Raw genomic sequence first — 24,355 nt, forward strand, 5'->3', positions numbered from 1 at the left:
ATCAATTTTTCATCTGCCTTGTCTTTTCAGTTATTAAATTTAAAAATATTTTAATGCCAAGTGCTTCTCAAACAGTGGATTTCCTATTATTATTTTGACTCATGCGTGCGACCGAGGCTCCACGCTGTTATCGGACATTTAAACCTCATACAGCCTCAATTTTCAACCTCTGGGATCGTGTTAGGACTTACCTCTACCATGACACGAAAGAAAAAAAAAACACTTGTGCACTTATTGACCCGTGCTGAAATAATAACGTTATTATTTAGAAAGCTATTCTTAACTTGGGGAGAGGTGGGTGCTTTGTATCTATTCTGTACTTTAACCTTAAAATTTAATAAAAATAGATATCATTAAATTTTAATTAAACTTAAAAATATTATTTAAAAAAAGAAGTGCATTAGCACCAAAAATTGTCTGTATTTCCCGGAGAAGAATATTTTGGTATTCGAAAATTTGAAAAGAAAATTTTCAAATTAGTTTTAATAAATAGATATGTTCTGGACTTTTCAACCGTTAAATTTTTATTTCTGAATGTCAAGTGCTTCTCAAACGGTGGATTTCCTATTATTATTTCTGACGAGATTTCATTAGGCAGGTTACTCCTACGACTACCGGTATAATGTTTATATCTTTAAGAGACATTTTAAACTAATTCTTAAGGTCCTTATATTTTGTTATCTTTCCCTTTTCGATTCTATTAAATCATTTGTAATGGTTACGTCAAATAATACGCTGTGTTTCATTTTAATTCAGTCAAAGTTCTAAGAAATAGGAAGGGGGATAACACTTGATCTCTATATGAGATACATAGGTATTAGAATATTCAATTATAAAGTTCTCCCTTTACCGTTCAAACACTGAGTTATAAGGACATTAAGAACATAATTTTCCATTCCACAATTAACCATTAAAATATGTTATAGATTGCCTTTATTCTGATCTCTTGGTATTAATGGACCCCAGGACAAGAATTTATCGTCTGGTGGAATACCAAGCTTTAGGCTGCTACTTGAGGTAATATCACTTGGAGAATGTGCACCGTTCCTCCTAAAAGCCAGTGTGGGTTAGCCATACCGAGATCTTGTTTGGTTAGCGAATACTATTTTGAATATTTTGTCAGGGTTTACTTGTTGGGAAAAGTATCATCATGCCAGGTTGTTCTGACAAACCCCTGTACAGAGAGGCCATTAGGCACTCGAGGATAGTGTCTAGTAGGTTGGTTGGTTGTTTTTGTTTTACGGCATATCAACCTGTTTCAGGTTATTTAATGCCGAATCCAAAGATTTTGAAGAAAAAGTTTTTAATATAATATATTTGTTGTTTTCAAGTCGGCTTCTATTTATCCCATAGTTGGGACCCTAACAGGTACTACCACTCCGGGTCAGAGTGGACCTGGGAGCAATGGCAATTAAAGGGTGGCTCCACACACCCCAAAGCCCGCAAGCTGGGGCCTCACCACTGGATATAGTTTAAGATCATATCCAGGACCAGTCTAGTAGGTATTCAAGTTCTCTCCAGGTATTCAACTAATCTTCGGGACCGTATACGGTGCGGGATGTGTGTGTGTGTGTAATAAATATAATTATCATTGGAATGATGTGTCTCAGCCATCTGAGTTGTCTTTGAATCATAATAAACTCTACATGTTCCTCCATGCGATGCTAAGGGTCTTCTCCAGACTTCTCATATGGCGGTATAGTCGTCCAAGACTCATATCTATACAGCAGTATGGTGATGCATACTGCTCTGTACATTAGCATTTTGGTGAGGATTCTGTGGTTGCTGTTTTTTATTTTGTGTTTTTTTTATTTTTTTACAAAGGAGTCACCACTTATCAAGGCCCGGTGACCGCTCGATGATAAGGGTTAATGAGTGCACAGTAGTCAATGAAAAAAATGTTGTAGTAATTGTTAGTCGTGGGAATTAGACACATTGGATTATTAAAGAAATGGCTCATCAAGAACTTGTTCACGTTGAACTTGAATACAACTATATTCTAGTCAGTTGGAAAGCAGGAAAATGGAACAAAGTTCCACAGACGTGTAGTTCTTGTTATTCAGAAATATTTATTCATTCATTCATATATATATTATATATTATTTATTACTTACTATGGTTTCTCCTTAATTTAAATTTTACTTTTCTAAAAAAAAAAATTATAAAATTCAAAGATTTGCTTAATGTCGGGTGTTTTTTTTTTTTTTTTTAACTGAAAATTTATTCATGAAACTTACTTTACAATGAGTGTTTTTATTGATTTGAATTTTAATTTTTTTAAACTTTTCTAAAAATTGTCCAATGTTAAAAATAATTAAACAAAGAACAAGAAGAAACATATTAAAAGTTGTTTGTTTGATATCAGTTGTTTATTATAATAAAAATAAATATTTATTAATGAAACTTACCTTACAATGAGTGTTTTTTATTGATTTGAATTTTAATTTTTTTTAACTTTTTTAAAAATTGTTCAATATCAAAAATAATTAAACAAGAAGGAACATATTAAAAGTTGTTTGTTTGATATCAGTTGTTTATCATAATAAAAATATATATTTATTAATGAAACGTACCTTACAATGAGTGTTTCTTTTCTTTTAATTTTAATTTTCTTAAAAGTTTTGTAAAAAGATTTTCAATAACTTTTTTTAAAACACGATTCTGTCGTCTAAGTCTATCCTCGGTGGGAGGCAAATTAAATAAGAACTATTCATCATATATTTTATAACAACAAAAAAGAATATTGTTTTAGTTTTTTCAATTAATTTTTTATTAAATGTTTTTTTCATAATAACAGAAATATTGTATCTTTTACTGAAAAAATTGGCCAATATTGGCGATAAAAAAAAAACACGCAACTTTTGTTCAGCACCTGCTGGCATTGAACTGCCCGGAAAATTCTAACGATAGCAAGGTCATTATTCTCCATGAGTACCAAAATTTCTTAATATCTGCTTCAGGATGGAGACAGCTGGCACCGAAGCCCATGTGAAGTTTGCAGCTGCATCGGTGACGAGATACTTTGTGTGCAACAGCAATGCAACGATACTCTCCCCTGCATAAATGTAAGTATAATTATAAACGTTTCCGTGCACCTGAAACACGTGAGAACTGATAACCCGATGCATAGATGATTCTTTATATATTATGTAATTATACTTGGAAAACATGAAATTATTATGTAATTCTACTTGGTAAACATGAAACTATTATGTAATTATGCTTGGTAAACATGGAATTATTATGTAATTCTTTTTGGGAAACATGGAATTATTATGTAATTCTTTTTGGTAAACATGGAATTATTATGTAATTCGGCTTGGTAAGCATGGAATTATTTCTAATTCTTTTTGGTAAACATGGAATTATTATGTAATTCTACTTGGTAAACATGGAACTATTATGTAATCATACTTGGTAAACATGGAATTATTATGTAAACATACTTGGTAAACATGAAATTATTATGTAATTATACTTGGTAAACATGGAATTATTATGTAATTCTACTTGGAAAGCATGGAATTATTATGTAATTCTTTTTAGTAAACATGAAATTATTATGTAATTATACTTGGTAAACATGAAATTATTATGTAATTCTTTTTGATAAAACATGGAATTATTATGTAATTCTATTGGTAAACGTGGAATTATTATGCAATCATACTTGGTAAACATGGAATTGTTATGTAATTATTTTCGGTAAACATGGAATTATTATGTAATTCTTTTTTGTAAACGTGGAATTATTATGTAATTCGGCCTAGTAAACATGGAATGATTATGTAATTCTTTTTGGTAAACATGGAATTTTTCTGTAATTTTGCTTAGTAAACATGGAATTATTCTGTAATTTTTTTGTAAACATAGAATTATTATGTAATTCTACTTCGTAAACATGGAATTATTATGTAATTCCGCTTGGTAAGCATGGAATTATTATGTAATTCTACTTGGTAAATATGGAATTATTATAAAATTCTACTTGGTAAACATGATATTATTATGTAATTCTACTTATTAAACATTATATTATTATATAATTCTACTTGGTAAACATGGAATTATTATGTAATTCTTTTTGGTAAACATGAAATTATTATGTAATTCTACTTGCAAAACATGGAATTATTATGTAATTCTACTTGGTAAACAGGGAATTATTATGTAATTCCGCTTGGTAAACATGGAATTATTATGTAATTCTACTTGGTAAATATGGAATTATTATAAAATTCTACTTGGTAAACATGATATTATTATGTAATTCTACTTATTAAACATTATATTATTATATAATTCTACTTGGTAAACATGGAATTATTATGTAATTCTTTTTGGTAAACATGAAATTATTATGTAATTCTACTTGCAAAACATGGAATTATTATATAATTCTACTTGGTAAACATGATATTATTATGTAATTCTACATGATAAACACGTGAACACTGACAACACGATGTTTAGACGGTTCTTTAGATTTTATGTAATTTGACTCGGAATTTAAGGGTGTAGACACTTAACCAATTTTGTTTATATTGCTAGGTCATTTATCTCAAGCTAACTTCAAACGACAAGTTCAAATTGTCTATTTCTCTATATATCTATAGCTATCACTCGCTCTCTCTCTCTCTCTCTCTCCTTCTCTGTGTCTCTATCCTTCTCTTTGTCTCTATCCTTCTCCCTCCCCCTTTCTCTTCCTTTCCCTATATATATATATATATATATATATATATATATATATATATATATATATATATATATATATATACGAGTAATTTTAACGTCTTTAAGCTATCAATTACAGAACATATGAAAAAACTTTAAAATTGTTTAAATCGTAAACAAAATCTAAAAAGAAAATGAAATACGGAAAAGAACGATTCATAAAATCGTAAAAAAAAATTGTATATAAATCAAAAGGCATTTACAGTTTTGTTTTTATTGTCATACTAGCATTTCAGCCCGGCGTTGCCCGGGTGTTTGGATGTGTATGTTGAGCAAAAAAAAAAAAAAAAAAAGTGGTAGTAAGAAGGCAGGCTCGAACCCGTACCGCAAAGGAGGAAAAGAACGGGGTAAAACCTAACGTTTATGCTGTTACGATCACCGCCAAACCGGAAGCGACATTTTTTCTTAAATTAAGGCTAGACAATCTAAAGGAGAGGATAATTTTCAAAAATATCAGCGAAAAAAGTGTCCCCCCCCCCGTAGAAAAGTGCCTAGTTGCAGGAGAAGATATTAATGTTTTTAGCCAATTTTTCGATATTTGTCGTATGAAAGGTCGAACTTTAAAACGATACTGATCTTGGTAAAATCAGTCGCCTCTATATAAAGTTTAAGGCAGACATGCAAACAGACATACATACATACATTTATGTATTGGTACCTACAAATTTTCGACCAAAACTGATGAAAAAGCTTGCCCTATCTCTGAATACCCTTTATGTAAAATTTCAAATATTTAGACCAGAAATTGTCTGAGTAATTTGGAAGAGACCACAGAGGTCATTTTTTTTAAATTTGACCTCTATTATGACCCCTTAAAATTTATTGTTTTGGGCTCAAATCAAGTTATTAAATTAGATCCATGTCCAAGAAACCTATATCTAAAATTTCAAGTGCTTAGACCCAAAATTGTCGGAGGAGTTTGGTAGAGTTCTCAAAGGTCAAATCGTTGAACTTTGACCCCTTAATCGCCAAATTTCTGGCAAAAAACCGATCACATCGATTTTCCCAAATCTCAGTACCCTGTATATCAAATTTCGAGTCTGTAGACTATAAATTGACAGAGTTATTTTGTAGGGAAATGTACACAGACACACACACAGACTCACACACACACACAGACACGTTCACTTATATATATATATATATATATATATATATATATATATATATATATATATATATATATATATATATATATTTTAAACGCGATAAGAATCTTTAATCGCACAATCCGTGAGTACGCAAGTAAATATGAGTCTACGTATTCTATTTCGTAATACATGAATATTAGTATAAAATTTATTTAGTATGTTAGTTTCAACATTCACCGTCAAATTATGGAAAAAATTATTCGTGTATTTTATTATTTTAAATGAAAATAATAAGCGAAAGACTTAAGCGGAACGATTTTTGGTACTTGTGCAGATTTTGAATGGGATGTAGCTAAGCGTCCGCTCGGCTTTGCCCGGAAAATGATGTCAATCGCCGGATTATGTCCGATGATCAAATCTTAACAACGGTTCGAAACCGAAAAATGGAAATTGTAAAAAGCAAAAAAACAAAACGACCTCGTAATTTTGTATTAATATTCATTTAATGTTTCATAATGAAATTGGGGGGGGGATAATATAATCATGTTTTTGTGTGTTTCATTCTTAATTTTTGATAGATAATGTGTAGCAAACAAAAGTTTTTTTTGGTACTTTTGACCGAGATTCTCTGTATTTTCCGTCAATTATGGCTCCGATTTGGCCGGCAATCCCCGGATTAAGTCGAATTTCCCTTTATGTAAAATTTCAAATGTGTAGACCAAAAATTGGCTGAGTAATTTTGTAGAGACCGCAGAAGTCAACATTTTTTAAACTTTGACCTCAATTTTGACCATTTAACATTTATTGTTTTGGGTTCAAATCAAATTAAAAAGTTTGATCCATGTCCAAGTAACCTACATCTAAAATTTCAAGTGTTTAGACCCAAAATTGGCGAAGGAGTTTGATAGAGTTTTCAAAGGTCAAATCGTTGAACTTTGACCTCTTACCAGGCAAATTTCTGGCCAAAAACCGATTAAAAAGATTTTCCCAAATCTCAATAACCCTTATGTCAAATCTTGAGTCTGTAGACCGAAAATTAAAAGAGTTATTTTTTTAGGGAAATGTACACACACAGACACACATACACATTTTCGATCGATACCAGTTGAAGAACAACATCGTGTGTGTTCTGGCCAAGCGTAAAATCGCATGGAAACAGATGCGTGTCACAAACACTGACGTATGTTCTTAAGATGCGGCTATTCGGTCTGCACGGTTAACGATGAAAATGCTATTTCAAACTTAACTGTCACATGCCAAAGAAAAGTCTGTTTCAATCGTAACTGTTACAGCCTAAAAATATCTATTTCAAACAGAAGCGTGACAGACCAAAGAAAAGAAGTTATAAGAGTGGGGATATGCATTCAGGAGTAACCGTTGCAGTTCGTCGGAGCACATTCCGTTGAAGTTTTTGTAAAACAAGCGTAGTGGTGTAACAGTGCGACGATTATACGGCGGTTGGAGTTTTGAAGAATGTATTAGGTTATATACTTCTTTTAGTACTCTGCCCAGAATAGAGAGAGACTAATGGTCGGTGACCAGATGTGGCAACAATAGTCTACTCACGGTCAAACGGCAGCTGTGTAGAGAGATAGTATATTGTCAGGCGCGAAAAGCTTTTAGCACAATAAATGGAACACGCTTTCTTCGCAGCACACTTGGCAGTATCTTCTAAGTATTTAATTCAAGTCATGTGTCGCGTGGATGTTATTTTCCAAAATTTTTTTTAATTACCCACAACAAGGCACATTGCCACTTTGATGTAGGGGACTACGATCGAGGACATAATTTGCAAGCATACTATATAGGGAGTTGAGCAGCGAAATGTATATTAATATTACACTTAAATTTTGTATGTCAATACAGTCAGGGAAGCAGGGACCTTGAACGGAATTCCAAAGTCTACCAGTCCGAGGGAAGAAACTATTAGAGTAGGAGGCTCTCTGGCACCTACGGATCTTTACTATATAGTTTTGGGATTTAGCTGTTTGTCGAGTTTGTCGAAAGTATTTACATCGAGGGAGTACAAGGGCTTGAAGTTCTTCGGAGTACTTACATTAAAATCTTTGTAAAACAGAACGAGGGATGCAAAATTTGGTCGATGGGAAAGAGGTTGAAGCTTAGCTGACAGTGCGGGACCTATTAGGTTAGCAACTCTCTTTCGAACCCTGTCTAAGAGTGAAAGACAAATAGCGGATGCACCGGACCAAATGTCACAACAATGCTTCATACATGGGCGAATGGTGGCCTTGTAGATGTACATATCATTATATATTAATCGAATCGTTTACACAACAACCTTAGCAACTGGAAGCCGGTCTTTTGTTATAAGAAGCGTTTATTGACATCAAGCCTCGACTTGTTAATTATTAAAGTCCTTTCTAAATATGATATCACATAATGTACAATGGTGTAATTGTCGATGAATTATGAAATAGAAAACATCGGGAACAAAATGGGGAAAATAATGGCTTGACATTTAAGTATATATATTCCTAGATATGGCGAAACGAAAAAGAAAAAATATTATTATTATTATTATTATTATTATTATTATTATTATTATTATTATTATTATTATTATTATTATTATTAACAATAATAATAATAATAATAATAATGATAATAATAATAATAATAATGATAATAATAATAATAATAATAATAATAGGACATAGATACGAAAAGGACATATAAACCGAGAAACTGAATCTCTGATAACTGCAGTACAAGATAACTAGATAAGAACCAACCATATCAAAGCAAGAATCGATAAATCACAAGAAAACAGCAAATGCAGACTCTATGGACAAAGAGACGAAACGATAAACCATATAATATGTGAATACAGCAAACTGGCCCAAAAGGTATACAAAAACAGGCATGACCAAGTGGGTAGGGTGGTGCACTGGGAATTGTGCAAACGACTGCATTTTGAGCGTACAGACAAATGGTACAAGCATAAACCCGCAACAGCACTCGAAAACGAGAACCACAAAATCCTATGGGACATGGACATACAAACGGACAAACCCATCCAAGCAAGAAGACCCGATGTCGTAATAATTAAGAAGAAAGAAAAATCCTGTCAAATCGTAGACTTTGCTGTCCCAGCTGACCACAGGGTGAATATGAAAGAAAAGGAGAAACGAAGCAATGCACAGACCTAACCAGAGAGTTAAAAGTGAGATCAATGATGAATAAAATCAAAATAGTACCGATAATAGTAGGAGCACTAGGAACAATTCCTTCGAAAAAAGAATGTCAGAAATTGCAATCAGAGGAATAACTGCAAAAGTACAACGACTAACGATAATGAAAACGACTGAAATATTAAGGAAAATCTTTGAATGCGGAGAATAATACAAGAAGACAATATAACGAATAAACGTTACAGGGAATGAAGAACACCAAAGCTGCATATCTACAAGTTCTACACCCCCATCATACACCCCCCATAGTTTCACCACCGCTTCTCCCAATAAAAAAGTGACACCAAAGAGTTGAGAAGGGTCAAGAACGACTGAAAGACCAAGGAGAGAGCGCCAGCCAGACCTCGGTTGGACAAGCGCAAAGAGAACTGGAACTTTGGGGAGGCTTAGTGCCACTCAAATTCCAGTATAAACCAATGTCCTCTGCCGGCGAGAAATCAATGGTAAGAGGCCGTTGCGATGATGCAAATTCATTTGCAAATGCTATCGAAGGAGGTGGAGAGAACTGGGCGTCTGGGGAGACTTGTTGTCACTCAGCCTCCAGAGAACACCACAGGTTTCCAATCAGATCGTTTGTTGACTTGTGTAAAAGCTCCATGTGAGCCGCCGCCGACGACGACGACAACAACAACAACAACAACAACAACAATAATAATAATTTGCTGTTCCCGCTGACCACAGGGTGAATATCAAAGAAAAGGAGAAACGGAGCAAATACACAGAGCTAGCCAGTGAGCTAAAAGGGACATGGAAGATGAAGAAAATCTATAATAGTAGGAGCACTAGGAAAAATTCCGATAAACTTAAAAAAAAGGAATGGGATAAATTGGAATCAGAGGAATGATTGGAAAACTACAACGAACAACAATCATGAAAACATCTGAACTATTAAAGAAAACCCTTGTGAGGAGACTGACATACATGGGCCACAAGCGCCGGCTAGACGGACTGCTGCAGAGGCAAAACAGGAAGCGTTGCATGGAGCCAGGAATATTAAAGCCGCATATCTATAAGTTCTATAACCCCACCCTATCCCCCTATTACCACATCACTGCCCCCCACCAAAAAAAAAAAAAAGAGTGAGACCAAACAGCCAGGTAGAGTCAAGGAGGAAGGAAAGACCGAGGAGAGAGCACTAGCCAAACCTCCGCTGGAAAAGTGCGAAGAGAACTGGAACCTTGACGAGGCTTATTCCCACTCAAATTCCATTGAAGACCAATAGCCGCTGCCAACGAGAAATTAATGGGAAGCAGCTGTTGTGATAATGCAAATTTATTTGCAAATATTATCGAAAGAGGTGGAGGGTGCTGGAGATCTGGGGAGACTTGCTGTCACTCAGCTTCCAGAAAACACCATAGGCTGTTTTCAAGGAGAGATTTTTGGTAACCTGTGTGAAAGCTCCTTGTGAGCCAATAATAATAATAATAATAATAATAATAATAATAATAATAATAATAATAATAGGGGCACTAGGAACAATAGCGAAAAACTTTGAAAAAAGGATGGCAGAAATTGGAATCAGAGGAATGGCTGCAAAAATAAAACGACTAACGATCATGAAAACGGCTGAAATATTAAAGAAAACCCTTGACTGCGGAGAATAATACAAGAATACAATATAACGAAGAAGCGTTACAGGGAATGAAGAACACCGAAGCTGCATATCTACAAGTTCTACACCACCATCACGCATCCCCTCCCATTGTCTCATCACCATTGCCCCTAATAGAAAAGTGATACCAAAGAGCCGAAAAGTGTCAAGGGGGATAGAAAGACCGAGGAGAGAGCGCTGACCAGACCTCCGCTGGACAAGCACGAAGAGAACTGGGACTTTGGGGAGGCTTAGTGCCACTCAAATTCCAATATAAACCAATGGCCATTGCCAGCGAGAAATCAATGGTAAGAAGCTGTTGCGATGACGCAAATCTATTTGCAAATGTTCTCGAAGGAGGTGGAGAGGGCTGGACGTCTGGGGAGACTTGTTGTCACTCAGCCTCCAGGGAACATCACAGGTTTCCAATCAGATCGTTTGTTGACTTGTTTGAAAGCTCCATGTGAGCCAATAATAATGATAGACCGCATCGAAAAGGACAAAATAACTGCCCTTTAAGAGTTCATACTTTCGCCAAGACCCACTGAAGACTAAGTTATTCACCGTCATTCCAATTTAAACACGTACATGTTTGACGAGTATCGTGCTGAGGTGGTGTGAAGAATAAATATCAATAGCAGCAGCAACAATAGTAATAATCTATTATAATAAAATAGTATTTTTGTGTGTTTTGCTCCCAATTTGGTTAATACGTACAGAACGTACGCTGTTTTACCAATAGATTTTAATACTAAAACGAACTTTTATGTACTTTTAATCCTGCATGACTTCTATATATACTATTTATTCAGAAGGAATCAGCATCCAAGAGATTATCTTATTCGCATATTACACTAAATGAAAACCTGTTTTAGATCTAAATTTTTAATGGAAATTAGTAATAGAATGTTTTTACGTATTTTATTTAGAAATATTATACAAAATATATTTCATTTGTTTTTAATTTCATTTACATTTAATGTATTTTTACTCATTATTATAACTAGGACTATGACAACAGCATATTCTTTTTCATTGTTTTGACTCTCGAGTATATATCCGACACAGTTAGACATAATTAATCAACCGAGAACCACATCAATCTACATAAAAACATATAAGATATCAATGAATATATATCTGAGAATCAAAACAAGGAAAATAATATACTGTTGTCATAGCCCTAGTTATAACCAAGATGAGCTTCATTTAAACTAAAGTTTTCATTTAACCTATGAGTTATTTCCCTTTAAGCTATGAAATTTTATTTCGCTGTTTGATTTTTATAGATGAAGATGACTATGTTTTATGCTTCCAAAAATTCAAAATATGTTCAGCTTTCAGGCAAATAGCAACAACTTAGGATATTTGGTGTATCTTAAATAGTATGTGACTAAACCCTCCATCTGGCAAAATGTTTTTATTTCCATGGCAACGTCGGGTATGTACAGCTAATTTACTAATAGAAAGAATAAATTTAACTCTGAAAGTCAATGCTGTATATGGAAATGTGATTCCTAACCTAAGGTTTTGTGTTTTAAATAAACGATCTTCCAATAAATAAATACATGTTTGTTCATTTTTCAGTGCTAAGAAAAATATTAAAAGAATCGGTTTTGGAATCGGAAAATAAGCTTAATTTTTTTTTTCCGATTCCGATACCTTAAAATGTTCCGATTTTTCTGATTCCCGATTCCGATTAATCCTACCAACCTTGCAAAGTTTACAGCTAGTATAATATGATTTCATTGACTTATTTTTGTGAATCCTGTCTAGACATGTGATGGGTTAGGCTTAGGCTTAAAAAAAATTCAGAATAAACGCCATTGTAGAACGCATCGCGGAATGATTAACAGCTGTTTTTGTGAGTTTATGTGCAGGAAGAAATGTAAGGGAAATTATATTTTCATGCAAATGCCAAGTGACATGAATAGATTCCATCATTTTGAATAACGAATATAAAGTTTTTTTGTGTGTTTTTTTAATTGTTACTATTGTTATTTTTGTTTTGTTTTTGCTTGCCTTTCGCTTTTGATTTGCATTTGTTTTTCTTAGTTGCTTTTTATTCATTGTTTGATTTTAATTTTTAAATCGAAACCAAAACCTAAAGACAGTGAATCAAGTACGATAATTATTAGGCCAGCTTGACATGATCTTTAAAAAGTGTTTTCAAATTTACTTATTCTTAACATAATTAATCTGTCACATGCACGAGTCACGCATGCGCATTCATGAAGGAGATGACGAACAGATAAAAATCTGATGACCCTCCAACACACACACACACACACACACACACACATACACACGTACCAATCTTTTCAATTTTGACCCTTTAGCAGCTGATTTTCTGGATGAAAACTGATGAAAAAGTTTTCCATATGTCTGAATACTTTATATACCAAATTTAAGTCTGCAGGTTAAAAATTCGTTGAATATATAGGTTGAGAAGTATCCTCACATACACACCCATCTCTCTTTTATAAATACATAGGCATACATATTATTATTACTAGCGGAACCTGTGGAAATTCCACAGAGGATTCATTAATATGTAATATATTGATGTTGACATTCTGTAGATGTTCAGTGTAAATAGAGACGCCCTGATATTATTGTAGCTTTTTTGTTAAAAGTGCAAAAGTATTTAACTAAGCTAGCACGAACGCCCGGTAAAGCCTGGTTGTAAAGTGCGCTTAAATATGATATTTTAATTCTTGCAGATTTCGCATATATTATTATATAATTCTTGCAGATTTCGTATATATTATTATATCGATTTTTATATGTTATAAAGTCGCGATTTCAAAAAAAAGTATATATATATATATATATATATATATATATATATATATATATATATATATATATATATATCTTGGGTGCATTAGTTTGAATCGAAACCGAAATAAAACTTATGAATATATATATATATATATATATATATATATATATATATATATATATATATATATATATATATATATAACTTGAGTTCCTTCAGCCATAATCGAAACCAAAACAAAAATTTATGAAGAATTCTGGATAAATTTTTTTATAAAAAAAGATAGATGATTTAAGTGCCATCAGCTATAGTCGAAACCAAAACCAAAACTTATGAAGAATTCTTGGTAAAATTATTTATGACAAGAAATAGAGGAACATAACAATTAAACAACCCGGATGTAAGCGTGGCACACAAAAGAACACACATGCTATCGTATTAATGCATAGATTATTATTATTATTATTATTATTATTATTATTATTATTATTATTATTATTATTATTATCTATATGTTAATAGGAGAGCGTGTGTGTGATTTGTTTATTTTGCGTGTCACGCTTACATCTGAGTGACTGTCGTTTAATAGTTATGGACTTCCATTTTTTGTAATAAATAATTTTATCAAGAATTCTTCATAAGTTTTGGTTTCAGTTTCGGTTATAGGTAATGGCACGCAATGTGCAAGAATTTAAATATCATATTTACGACCGGGATATATATATATATATATATATATATATATATATATATATATATATATATATATATATATATATATATATATATATATATATGAAAAAAGCAACATATTTTTCTGGCAGCTAGTTAACACACATAACTGGATTCTTTTTCTGGTTTGCTCATAATTCCGTACGTATATGATAAAATTAGTTTCGAAAAAAAAAATGAAGAATATTCGCACGTTTATACAAAGCATGATAATCTCTTTCTATTTATACGTATATCTTGGCAAGCTCTTTAGGGTTCTGCGGAACCCTGGTTGGGAACCCTCGTATGGGAGATCTACTAAGACTTAAAATGCACTAAATGTATTAATCTTTCCGCCTTGGACGCAAGGAAAGCGGAAGATAGCAACAGCGAAATAAGATCTTCGTTATTTTGGTTTTTATTCGCATCTGTTAACCTTACGTACTCTCCAAGTGACTTTTCCCTCGCGATTTCAGTCCGAGAAGAGCGAAAAGAAGAAAAGGTTTGATAAGATTGCCGCATCTGTTTACTGGCATTTTGTCCGCATTTTAAATACCACGTTCTCTGAAACAAGAAACACAATCCGGCGGGCATCTTGATTTAAGCCAAGGTTTTGTAGTACTTCTTTTATTCACGTACATTTATCGTTATTTTGATTCTATTTGTTTCTGATATTATCTCTCATGGCTAAATTTAGAAAAATAAAATAAAAAAACGTTACATAATTTAAAAAACAAACAAGAGTGAATTTCTGAAATTACAGCGATATGATCGGTACGTTTAGCGATAAAAATACTATTTCATACTTAAGCGTGACAGACCAACAAAAAAGCTATTTTATACATAAGCATGACAGACCAACGGAAATCCTATTTCATACATAAGCGTGACAGACAAACGAAAATACTATTTTATATATAGGCGTGACAGACAAGCGAAAATCCTATTTCATACTGAAGCGTGACAGACAAACAAAAATGCTATTTTATACATAAGCGTGACAGGCCAACGAAAATGTTATTTCATAAATAACGTGACAGATAGAAAGACCGATGGAAGAATATGCGTTTATCTTTCTAAACATTCCATTTCAAATTCTAGTGCGACAGACTAGACAATTCTATTTCAACCTTTGGTGTGACAGAAAAGAGACATTTTTTTTTCAAACTAAAACGTGACATAGCGACGCAATTAAAAGACAACAAATAAAATTATATTTGAAACAAACGTTGCAGATAAATTCTATTTCAGATTAGTTTGTTACAGAGCAACTAAAGTTCTGTTTCAAACCAGACAGAACAACGAAAATATGATTTCAATCGCACCATGTCTGTCAGTCTGTCTGTGTGTCTCAAACTCTATCCCTCTGAAACTAAAAGTCACGGAGCGGCGCTAAATGCTTCAAATTATTGGACTTTTTATGGGCCGTTCTTTTATGGGTCTTTAACCAGTTAAAATAGTTTTTAAGGGATCAAAAATGGGTCAAAATTTTAAAAACTCGTTATAGATTTTGTACATTCATCTTAGTTTATTTTTAGTAAGTTCATATGCGTGTCCCGTTGGTACAGTGGTAACGTCACCAGCTTTGAATGCTACAGTTTTGCTTTCAGTTTCGATTCTAGCTGATGCCAACCAAATACTTTTCTTTTCTTTTTTTTAATTTTTAAATCACGACTCTATAATAATATACACAAAATCTGGATAAATTAAAATATCATATTTAAGCGTATTTTACGATCGGGAAAAACCACAATCGTAACCTACTGACTAATTATGCACCTGCAATACCTCGAACCTATTGCTAGAAACGTAACCAGAGTTTACAGCCGTTTAAATTTTTATTTGATGCAAATAGAGGAGTGCCGGCTGTTACTAGAATTTATTTGTGAAGCTACAACTAGCGTTGAAATCAACCAAAATGTACAGAGACTACCACCAGCAGGTGCAGTGTAAAAAAAAACAAATTAGTTGCTCACTCAGTAAATTATGCTTACGTGGTGAATGCCTTTCAAACATTGATTTCCAAATTAACCTATCTCTGGCCAGGTCTTTATTTATCTCTTTCTCTGAATTTCATCCTTATTCCTTTATCTTTTCTTCTTATAACTGCACCCCTGTGGAACTCTCTTCCATTTTCCTGCTTTCCAACTGACTACAATATGGCCGTCGTCAAGTCCAACATAAACAAATTCTTGATGAGCCGTTTCCCTTAAGTAATCCAATTTACCAAATTTCCACTATTAACGATTACTACGATATTTTTCCATTGACTACCGTACACTCATTAACCCTTATCCTCGAGTGGCCTCCGGGCCCTGATAAGTGGCATCTCCTTTGTAAAAAAAAAAAGAAAAAATCCAAGACCTCTCATCAATGTTTAAATGTGACTAAACCATCGAAGTCTCTTGTTTTGCATAAATCTCCATACAATGTTCAGATTTCAACTTTATTTGAGGTCATCAGCTTCCTACTGATCATATTGCATCGTTCACTGCATATCTATATAATCTATAAAAATGGGAATTCGTGTGTGTGAACAATTCTCAACCTATATACTCAACAAATTTTGGATCTACACACTTGAAATTTGGTATACAGGGTATTCAGACCTGTGTAAAACATTTAATCGATTTTCATATACAAAAAAAGGGCTACTAAAGGGTTCAAAATTGAAAAATTTGTACTTGGCGGTCATCGGATTTTTATGTTTGTCAACCTCTCGTGCGTGGTTGTGAAACATTACAGTTTCCTTATGTTAGTAATAATTAGGTTTAGAAAACACTTTTAAATATGGTATCAAGCTGGCCTAACGGGTATCATACTTAACTCACTGTCTTTTGGTTTCGATCTTAGCTCGAGTATTTTTTTTTTAATTTTTTGACATAAAAGGAAGGACGATACAAAGAAACGTACTAACGTATTAATATAAGAACTAACTCGACTTCCAGGCAATTCCACAGGTGTATCCTTCACTGTTGCATGTTGTTGCCACGCTTAAAAATATTTCCATTCTATGGACGTTTGACGCGAACGCAGACCCCAAAGTATTATTGTACCACCCTTATGATACTATCGCTTCCCCGGGAGGGTTACTTGGTTGAGGAACGTCTTGGGAACGCAACCAGCTCCCCGGGGAATAAACGATATCCAACGATAGGCACAGGTTAGAAACATCCACAAAAACGGGTCAATATGTCGTCGGCTATAACTGTCTGGCATGGGTCGCATCTTGTGTGGTCATTGCGTCGTTACAGGAAGCTTTTCGTCGTGACATTACTCGGAGGAACTGCAGGCTGAAAGCGAACACTTGTACAAAAATAGCGAACAAATGCATTTTTATAAAAATATAATTTATTTAAGATTTAACAATGAGGAGCATATTTTTATAAAACCAGCTGAAATCAGACGGATGCTATGTCGCGTCTGCCGACCCCAGAATGCAAACGTCAACTGTTTAAAACAATTAAATTATATTTAATTCTCTCTTTTTTCATTGAAAGAGAGAGAAGGAGAGTGAAAGAGAGAAATAGAAAGAGAAAGAGAGAGGGGGGAACGAGGGAGAGAGAGAAATATGTGTTTCACGCAATGCTTTGTTTTTCAAATTATAATGCCACCATAGTTTAACTTTTATTGTGCCCTAGAGTCATAAACACCTGCCAATCTTCGTGTGCCGACAGTTTTAACCTTTAAGAAAAATGTGTCCGCACTAAAATGTGCGTGTGTGTTTGCCTCCACATAAGTGCAGGCTAAGTTAGGCACAAGGTTCATTAATGCGGAAGCCCCCAGATACCTCAAAACGGGCTACGCCATTGTGCCACACCCTTATAAAAATTGAGACTTGCGTATTTAAGTACTCTGCCTAATGTAGTTTCAAAATATATTTTATGGGGGGTATATTTACAAAGCTCTTCTAGGAGTTTGTTACATATTTCATTCTATGGGCGTCTGGCGCGAACGCAGACCCCACAACATTATTGTATCATCTATGAACAAAACATCTTGATCTTATCTGAAAGTCAAGAAAAGTTCGACACATAGCAGCATCAGATGAAATTTGTAAAAACAATTTTTTTTGTTGCATCTTTGGTGATTAGGCGATTCCGTTTATTAAAAGTGCAGTATGTGATAACTAGGGCCATGAAAACAGCATATTCTTTTCCTTATTTTGATTCTTAGGTATAGATCCATTGATATCTCATATGTTTTCATGTAGAGTGATGTGATTCTCGGTTGATTGTGTCTAACTGTGTCGGATATATACTCGAGAGTCAAAACAATTATAAGAATATTCTGTTGTCATAACCCTAATGATAACACACGTACGAATATGAAATTGCCCTAGCATATTATCATATTGAGTAGTAGTAGTAGTAGTAGTAGTAGTAGTAGTAGTAGTAGTAGTTTGACATTAACACGTTGACACATCAATTCCCATCAAATCACCGAAGTTAAGCAACCTTGTGCCTGGTCAGTATTAAAATGAGTGACCATTTGGGAAGACCAAGTGCTGCATGTGCTCCCCACTCATCTCGGCATTGTTCCCAATCGTCTTGAATTGTCTCCTTGCCAATAGAACCAATCAGTGCCGACTCAGGAGAGGCATGGTTAGTGATTGGGCAACCTTTGCTTCACAATTACACGCGCAGCCACCTGTACAGATTATAGAGATCCATTTTTTCTCAAGACAATGGATATATTCTGTAAACTATATTATATATGTAAACTATAACTATATTATATATGTAAACTATATTATATATATAATATATATATATTATATATAACTATGTTATATATGTAAACTCTGTTTAGTAGTAGTAGTAGTAGTAGTAGTAGTAGTAATAGTAGTATTCGCAAGAATGCCATGGCGATAGCATCCAGAAGCAGCGTGAGGTCCACTACGTTAATAAAGTACCTCTTTGTTGTTGAAGAATTACAATCTTCTAAAAGATTTCAGATTTTCTCTTTCTGTCATTTTCCCAAATTTGTATAATTTAGATTTTTCGGACTAGTCTTCTCATCTTGATTGTTATTTTTAAAACGTTTCGGCCGATGTAACCTCTAAGCTTCTTCGGGTGTATTTTGCCGCACTCGGGAATCTGCACTAAATTTCGAATGGAACCCTTTATTTAATCCACGAGAGTAGCAGCATGCTCTCATTCCATCAACCATGAGCAGGTGGAAGTCCTAAGTAATTCGCAATTGTATTTTTGAGTGTCCAGAAACCTATCAAGTACTTTATCCACTACGCTATAAGATTTTACGGACAATTCTAAATGGTACCGTTTGAAATCCAGTGCATAAGCCCGAGTTCAACAGAAAGATTCTTGAGTTCGATAAAATACACTTGGAGAAGGTCGGAGGTTACACTGGCCAAAATATTCTAATATTTTTTCCTTTTTATTATTATTTTAGGGTCAAATCTCATGGACAGTTCCAGGAAAATGTTGTCCGGAATGTTTGAATCCATCTGGTAAAACACAACGTCATTTTACAACATTTATTTTTAGTTTGGGAAAAGGCGAATTGTGAACGAAACAGCCTATATAGCTCTTTGTATAAATATTCTCAGAATAGAATTCATAGAATTAGAATTCTGACATCCGTTTACATAATTTACAGGTGGTCCAAATTGTTTATAATATTCATAGTGTACGGGTGGTCAAAATTACCTATGATATTTGTACTTTATTAGTGGTCCAAATTACCTATAATGTTTATAGGTTAAGGGTGGTCCAAATTACCTATAATTTTTATAGGTTACGGGTGGCCAAACATTTATAGTTTATAAGTGGTCTAAATTACCTATAATGTTTGTACTGTAAATGTTGTCCAAATTATTTATAATATGTAATACATACGTGTGGTCCAAATTACCTATAGTGTTTTCACTTTATTAGTGGTCAAAATTACCTATAATGTTTATAGTTTACAAGTGGTCTAAATTACCTAAAGTGTTTTCACTTTATTAGTGGTCCAAATTACCTACATTGTTTATAGTTTACGAGTGGTCTAACTTAACTATAGTGTTTGCACTTTATTAGCGGTTCAAATTACCTATAATGTTTATAGTTTACGAATTATCTAAATTACCTATAGTGTTGGCACTTTATTAGTGGTCCAAATTCCTATAATGTTTATAGTTTACGAATGGTCTAAATTACCTATAGTGTTTGCACTTTATTAGTGGTGCAAATTACCTATAATGTATATAGTTAACGAGTGGTCTAAATTACCTATAGTGTTTTCACTTTATTAGTGGTTCAAATTGCCTATAATGCTTATGATTGACAGTTTTTGACTTCCTGGCAAACATGCATTGATAATGACGATGACTATGTAGAAAAATGGATTTTGGGACACAAAAGGTCGCTCGTTTTAATGATACAACTCACGTCTTAGTAGTTCTTCAACTTTTTCAGTTAAAAAGTAGGTTTTACTTTTGGAACGACCTTCGTAGTATGAGTTTCGGTGAGGATTGCATAATTACATGTCAAGACAACCTGACAACTAAAGGAAATAGACTCAGCTGCAGTTGTCGTGATTGAAGCTAGGAGATCAAATGTTACCTCTATAGAAAAAACGAGTTAGAAATGCAGGTGTCGAATGATATTACATAGAAATGACGTCATGCGTTCAGGAGAGAAAACAGTTTCTACGCAGTTGGAAACGAGAAGCGAGAGAGAGAGAGAGAGAGAGAGAGAGAGAGAGAGAGGGGGGGGGGGGAGACGAGTTGCATCTAAAAATGTAAAAAGAATCTAAGTTAATACTGCCTTGAGATTTTTCCTGTACGTCGATCGTTTTCAGGCTAAAAAATAAGTAAGAAATAATTTACATGGTCTCTCTCCCAAACAGCAAAGTCTCTGAATAAAACCTTTAAAACGGCAAAACGTCTCCACTGTGTTCTCATGCATGACTAGAATCGTTTTGAGTTCAACAGAAGATCATAACCACGAGGAGATCAACAGACACGTATTGAGAAAGTGACAATCGGAAAATGAAGACCAGCAACCATGCACGTATGTAGAAAATATTTTGTTTCATTGGCTGTTTCTTGGTCCTTCGCGATAACTCATACGAATTTATGTCAAAGACGATATGCAAACTGTACGTTGAATACTGTTTTTTTTTTCGTTTGTTTGTTTATGAAAATGTTACGCGGGTACATACGTTAGTTAAAATTGTAGTATAAGACAGCCGATTTTATTCAATCTGTAAGCTTAGAAATTAAAGTAATATTTCGAACTGATGTCTGACAGGCTGATTACGAAGATTTCGATCGATAGAAAAGCATTATTCTAACGCGGGTTCGTTTTGTATCCATTCCAGGACTATGTGAACAAGTTTCTCCGGCAAGACTAAACCAGGAAGTCTGGCGCAAGAAAGGTTGCGAATATTGCCAATGCGACCGTGGCCAAGTTCAGTGCCAAGACGCTTTGTGTCAAGATATTTCTTGTCCACAGGTAAGATGATTCACTGTTGAAACATTGATTGAAGAATCAGTTACATTTGATATATTTAATTCTGCGGGTTGAGTTCCCTATATTTCCGTGAAACCAAATTGTATAGCGTCAATTGGACGCGTATTGAAAAAGTACCCGGACATCTTTCTTTCTTTTCTCTTTTTTATCTCCTTTTTTTTTATTTTTTTATTTTTCTTTCCTTTCTCCTCTTTCTTTCTTTTTTTCTCTTTCCATTTTTACTTTTCTTTTTCTTTTTTCTTTTCATTTTTTTATATTTCTTTTTTCCCTTTTCTTTTCTCTTTTTCTTTTTCTCGTGTTTCGAAAGATTTGCTCGCGTTTTTTTTTTTTTCTGGCTGTTTGTGTTACCAAGTGTGGAGAAAGGAGGGGCTAGATGTATGCATTTGACAAATGAATATTTTAAAAATTCGCGAAGATTCTACCATCAAAATTCCAGAGACTATTGCTGATTTAGTACACGATATGAGAAAAGTGTAAAAGTGTAAATATAAGGAGCAAAAAATTATGTATAGTCGAACCCTGGGATACGGAATCAAAAATTAGTAACAAAATATATAACACCATAAGGCGGGGTAAATACCGTAACCAGGGGCCGGAAAACACCGTATTCCACATCGTAACCTGAAAAAAACGTATCCTAGAGCCACCGTATCCCGAGGTTTTACTGTATTACTAGTGGAACGTGTGGAAATTCCACAGAGCCATCTTTTATATGTAATATATTGCTGCAGGGCATTCTAGAGACGTTCAGCGCGAATGGAGATCCAACGATATTATTGTAGCCCTTTTGTTTAAACTGTAAAAAGTATTTATCCCAGTAATCTGGTTAATGTATTGTCAGAATATATCTGGTTATTACGGTTTATCTCCAATATCCTTATAGAAGTCTATGACATATTTCCATTCTATGGACGTCCGGCGCAAACGTAAATCCCACGATATCATTATACCATATTTAATCAGAACAGATACTACCCTTTGATACTACCCAGAAGACCAAGAAAGTTATATTTTAGTTTCACGTCCGACACATGAGCGACATTATTATTATTATTATTATTATTATTATTATTATTATTATTATTATTATTATTATTATTTATTTATTTATTTATTTATTTATTTATTTTTGCATTGTGTCTTCGGTGATCGGGAGATCCTATCTATTAAAAAAGAGGGTAGCAGGTGATAAAATGCTACGAACATTAAATTAGCGTATCTATATACTAATAATTTAATGCTTGTAGCAATTTATCATCTTCTATCCTTCTTTTTAATAGGATCTTTCAATCGAATAATTTAGAATCAGGAAACCGTGACACACATACTTCCGTATGGTAAAGATACTAAAATATTTATATATAGTTATTATTCCCCTATATTATCATGACAATCTCGTCATTCGGTCACATCCCCTCCATCTCACGCACTCTCACATGAGGCACGATCTTTGAATGCTCCCCACTCTATTATATTAATATCCGGTCTCACATTGGCCGAAATCTATACCACTTAGCTTATTTTGAAACGTTCAGATATTTACCCTACTTTTTTTTTACATGGAAGTCATCACTTATCAAGGCTCGGAAGCCACTCGGGGATAAGGGTTAATGCGTGTACAGTAATCAATGAGATAGTATTGTAGTAATCGTTAGTATTGGAGATTTGATAAAATGTCTTACTTAAGGGGGCGGTTCATCAGGAATTTGGTTATGTTGGATTTAAAGACATTCAAGTCGTAGTCAGGTGGGAAACAGGCAAACAGAAGAGAGTTCCACGTGCATGCACTTCTAAGAAAGAAGCTTTGTTCATGGAATCTACGTTTTGGTTTTGGCACAGTTAAAGAGTGGGAAAATTTTTGGACAGTGGTTTCAGTTAGACGGGTGTTTATCGTGAAAGATTAGCGAGGGAGGGGGGACCAGGGATTGGAGCTCAGATGAGCACTTGCCATGGAAATAACGATAAAACAAAGACAGGCTTGCAGCGTCTCTTCTGTGGGAGAGAGTTTGCAGGGAAGAGAAAAGGGTATCCCCACTAAGACATGAAATCTATTTTGTACTTTGTCAAGGCAAAATAGGCTGTTTTTAGCAGCTCCTGCCCAGATGTGGCAGCAGTACTCCATCCTTGGACGTACTTGGCTTTTATATAGATAGAGAATTGCATTAGCAGTGAGATATCTTCTGGAGCGGTAGAAGGATCCTACCATTTTTCCAGCGACCTTGGCAACAGACTTTTATAATTCCAACTCTCTCAAGTACCCACTATAGCTTAAATTCACCTACGCATGTATATTGGCAACCCATCGGATCCACCACATATCCCCTTCCATCATCTCCCCTATATATCAGATATTTTAATATCTCCCTCTGAATTGTACATATATCTAGATGTCGCATTGTAGCATTGTATGTAACCTAGTTCCCTCTCCCCACATCTGGTGAGAAGCATTAGGATTCGAAATGCTCAAGTGCATTTCTAACATCTCCTCCAATTGATGTTTTCCTCTTATTGTAACGACAAATAAATCTATATATACCAATATATTGCTTTCTCTATAATTCTGTCTATAATTCTGTTTATATTTTAAGCTCTATTACACTTATTGAGCTTCGTATATCTTGATAGGTCTACATTTAAAGATTCTCCAATACTGTTTATCCCCTCACACACACACACACACACACACACACACACACACACACACACACACACACACACACACACACATAAGAATAAAAATAATTTTTATT

General features: G+C 34.0%; 1 protein-coding gene across 1 annotated transcript in view; it reads left to right on the forward strand.

Moving 5' to 3' along the window:
* LOC145259601 (extracellular matrix organizing protein FRAS1-like) overlaps positions 1-24,355 on the forward strand; it is a 294,783-nt gene that overhangs the window by 50,229 nt on the left and 220,199 nt on the right. Inside the window, exons 8-10 of the mRNA XM_080117256.1 lie at positions 2,961-3,065; positions 19,540-19,597; positions 21,454-21,587. Of these exons, the coding sequence (XP_079973382.1) occupies positions 2,961-3,065; positions 19,540-19,597; positions 21,454-21,587 (297 nt within the window). The remainder of the gene's footprint in view (positions 1-2,960; positions 3,066-19,539; positions 19,598-21,453; positions 21,588-24,355) is intronic.

Source organism: Euprymna scolopes, chromosome 35 (assembly GCF_053919585.1).
Source record: "Euprymna scolopes isolate OS-2025 chromosome 35, ASM5391958v1, whole genome shotgun sequence".
NCBI lineage: Eukaryota > Metazoa > Mollusca > Cephalopoda > Sepiida > Sepiolidae > Euprymna > Euprymna scolopes.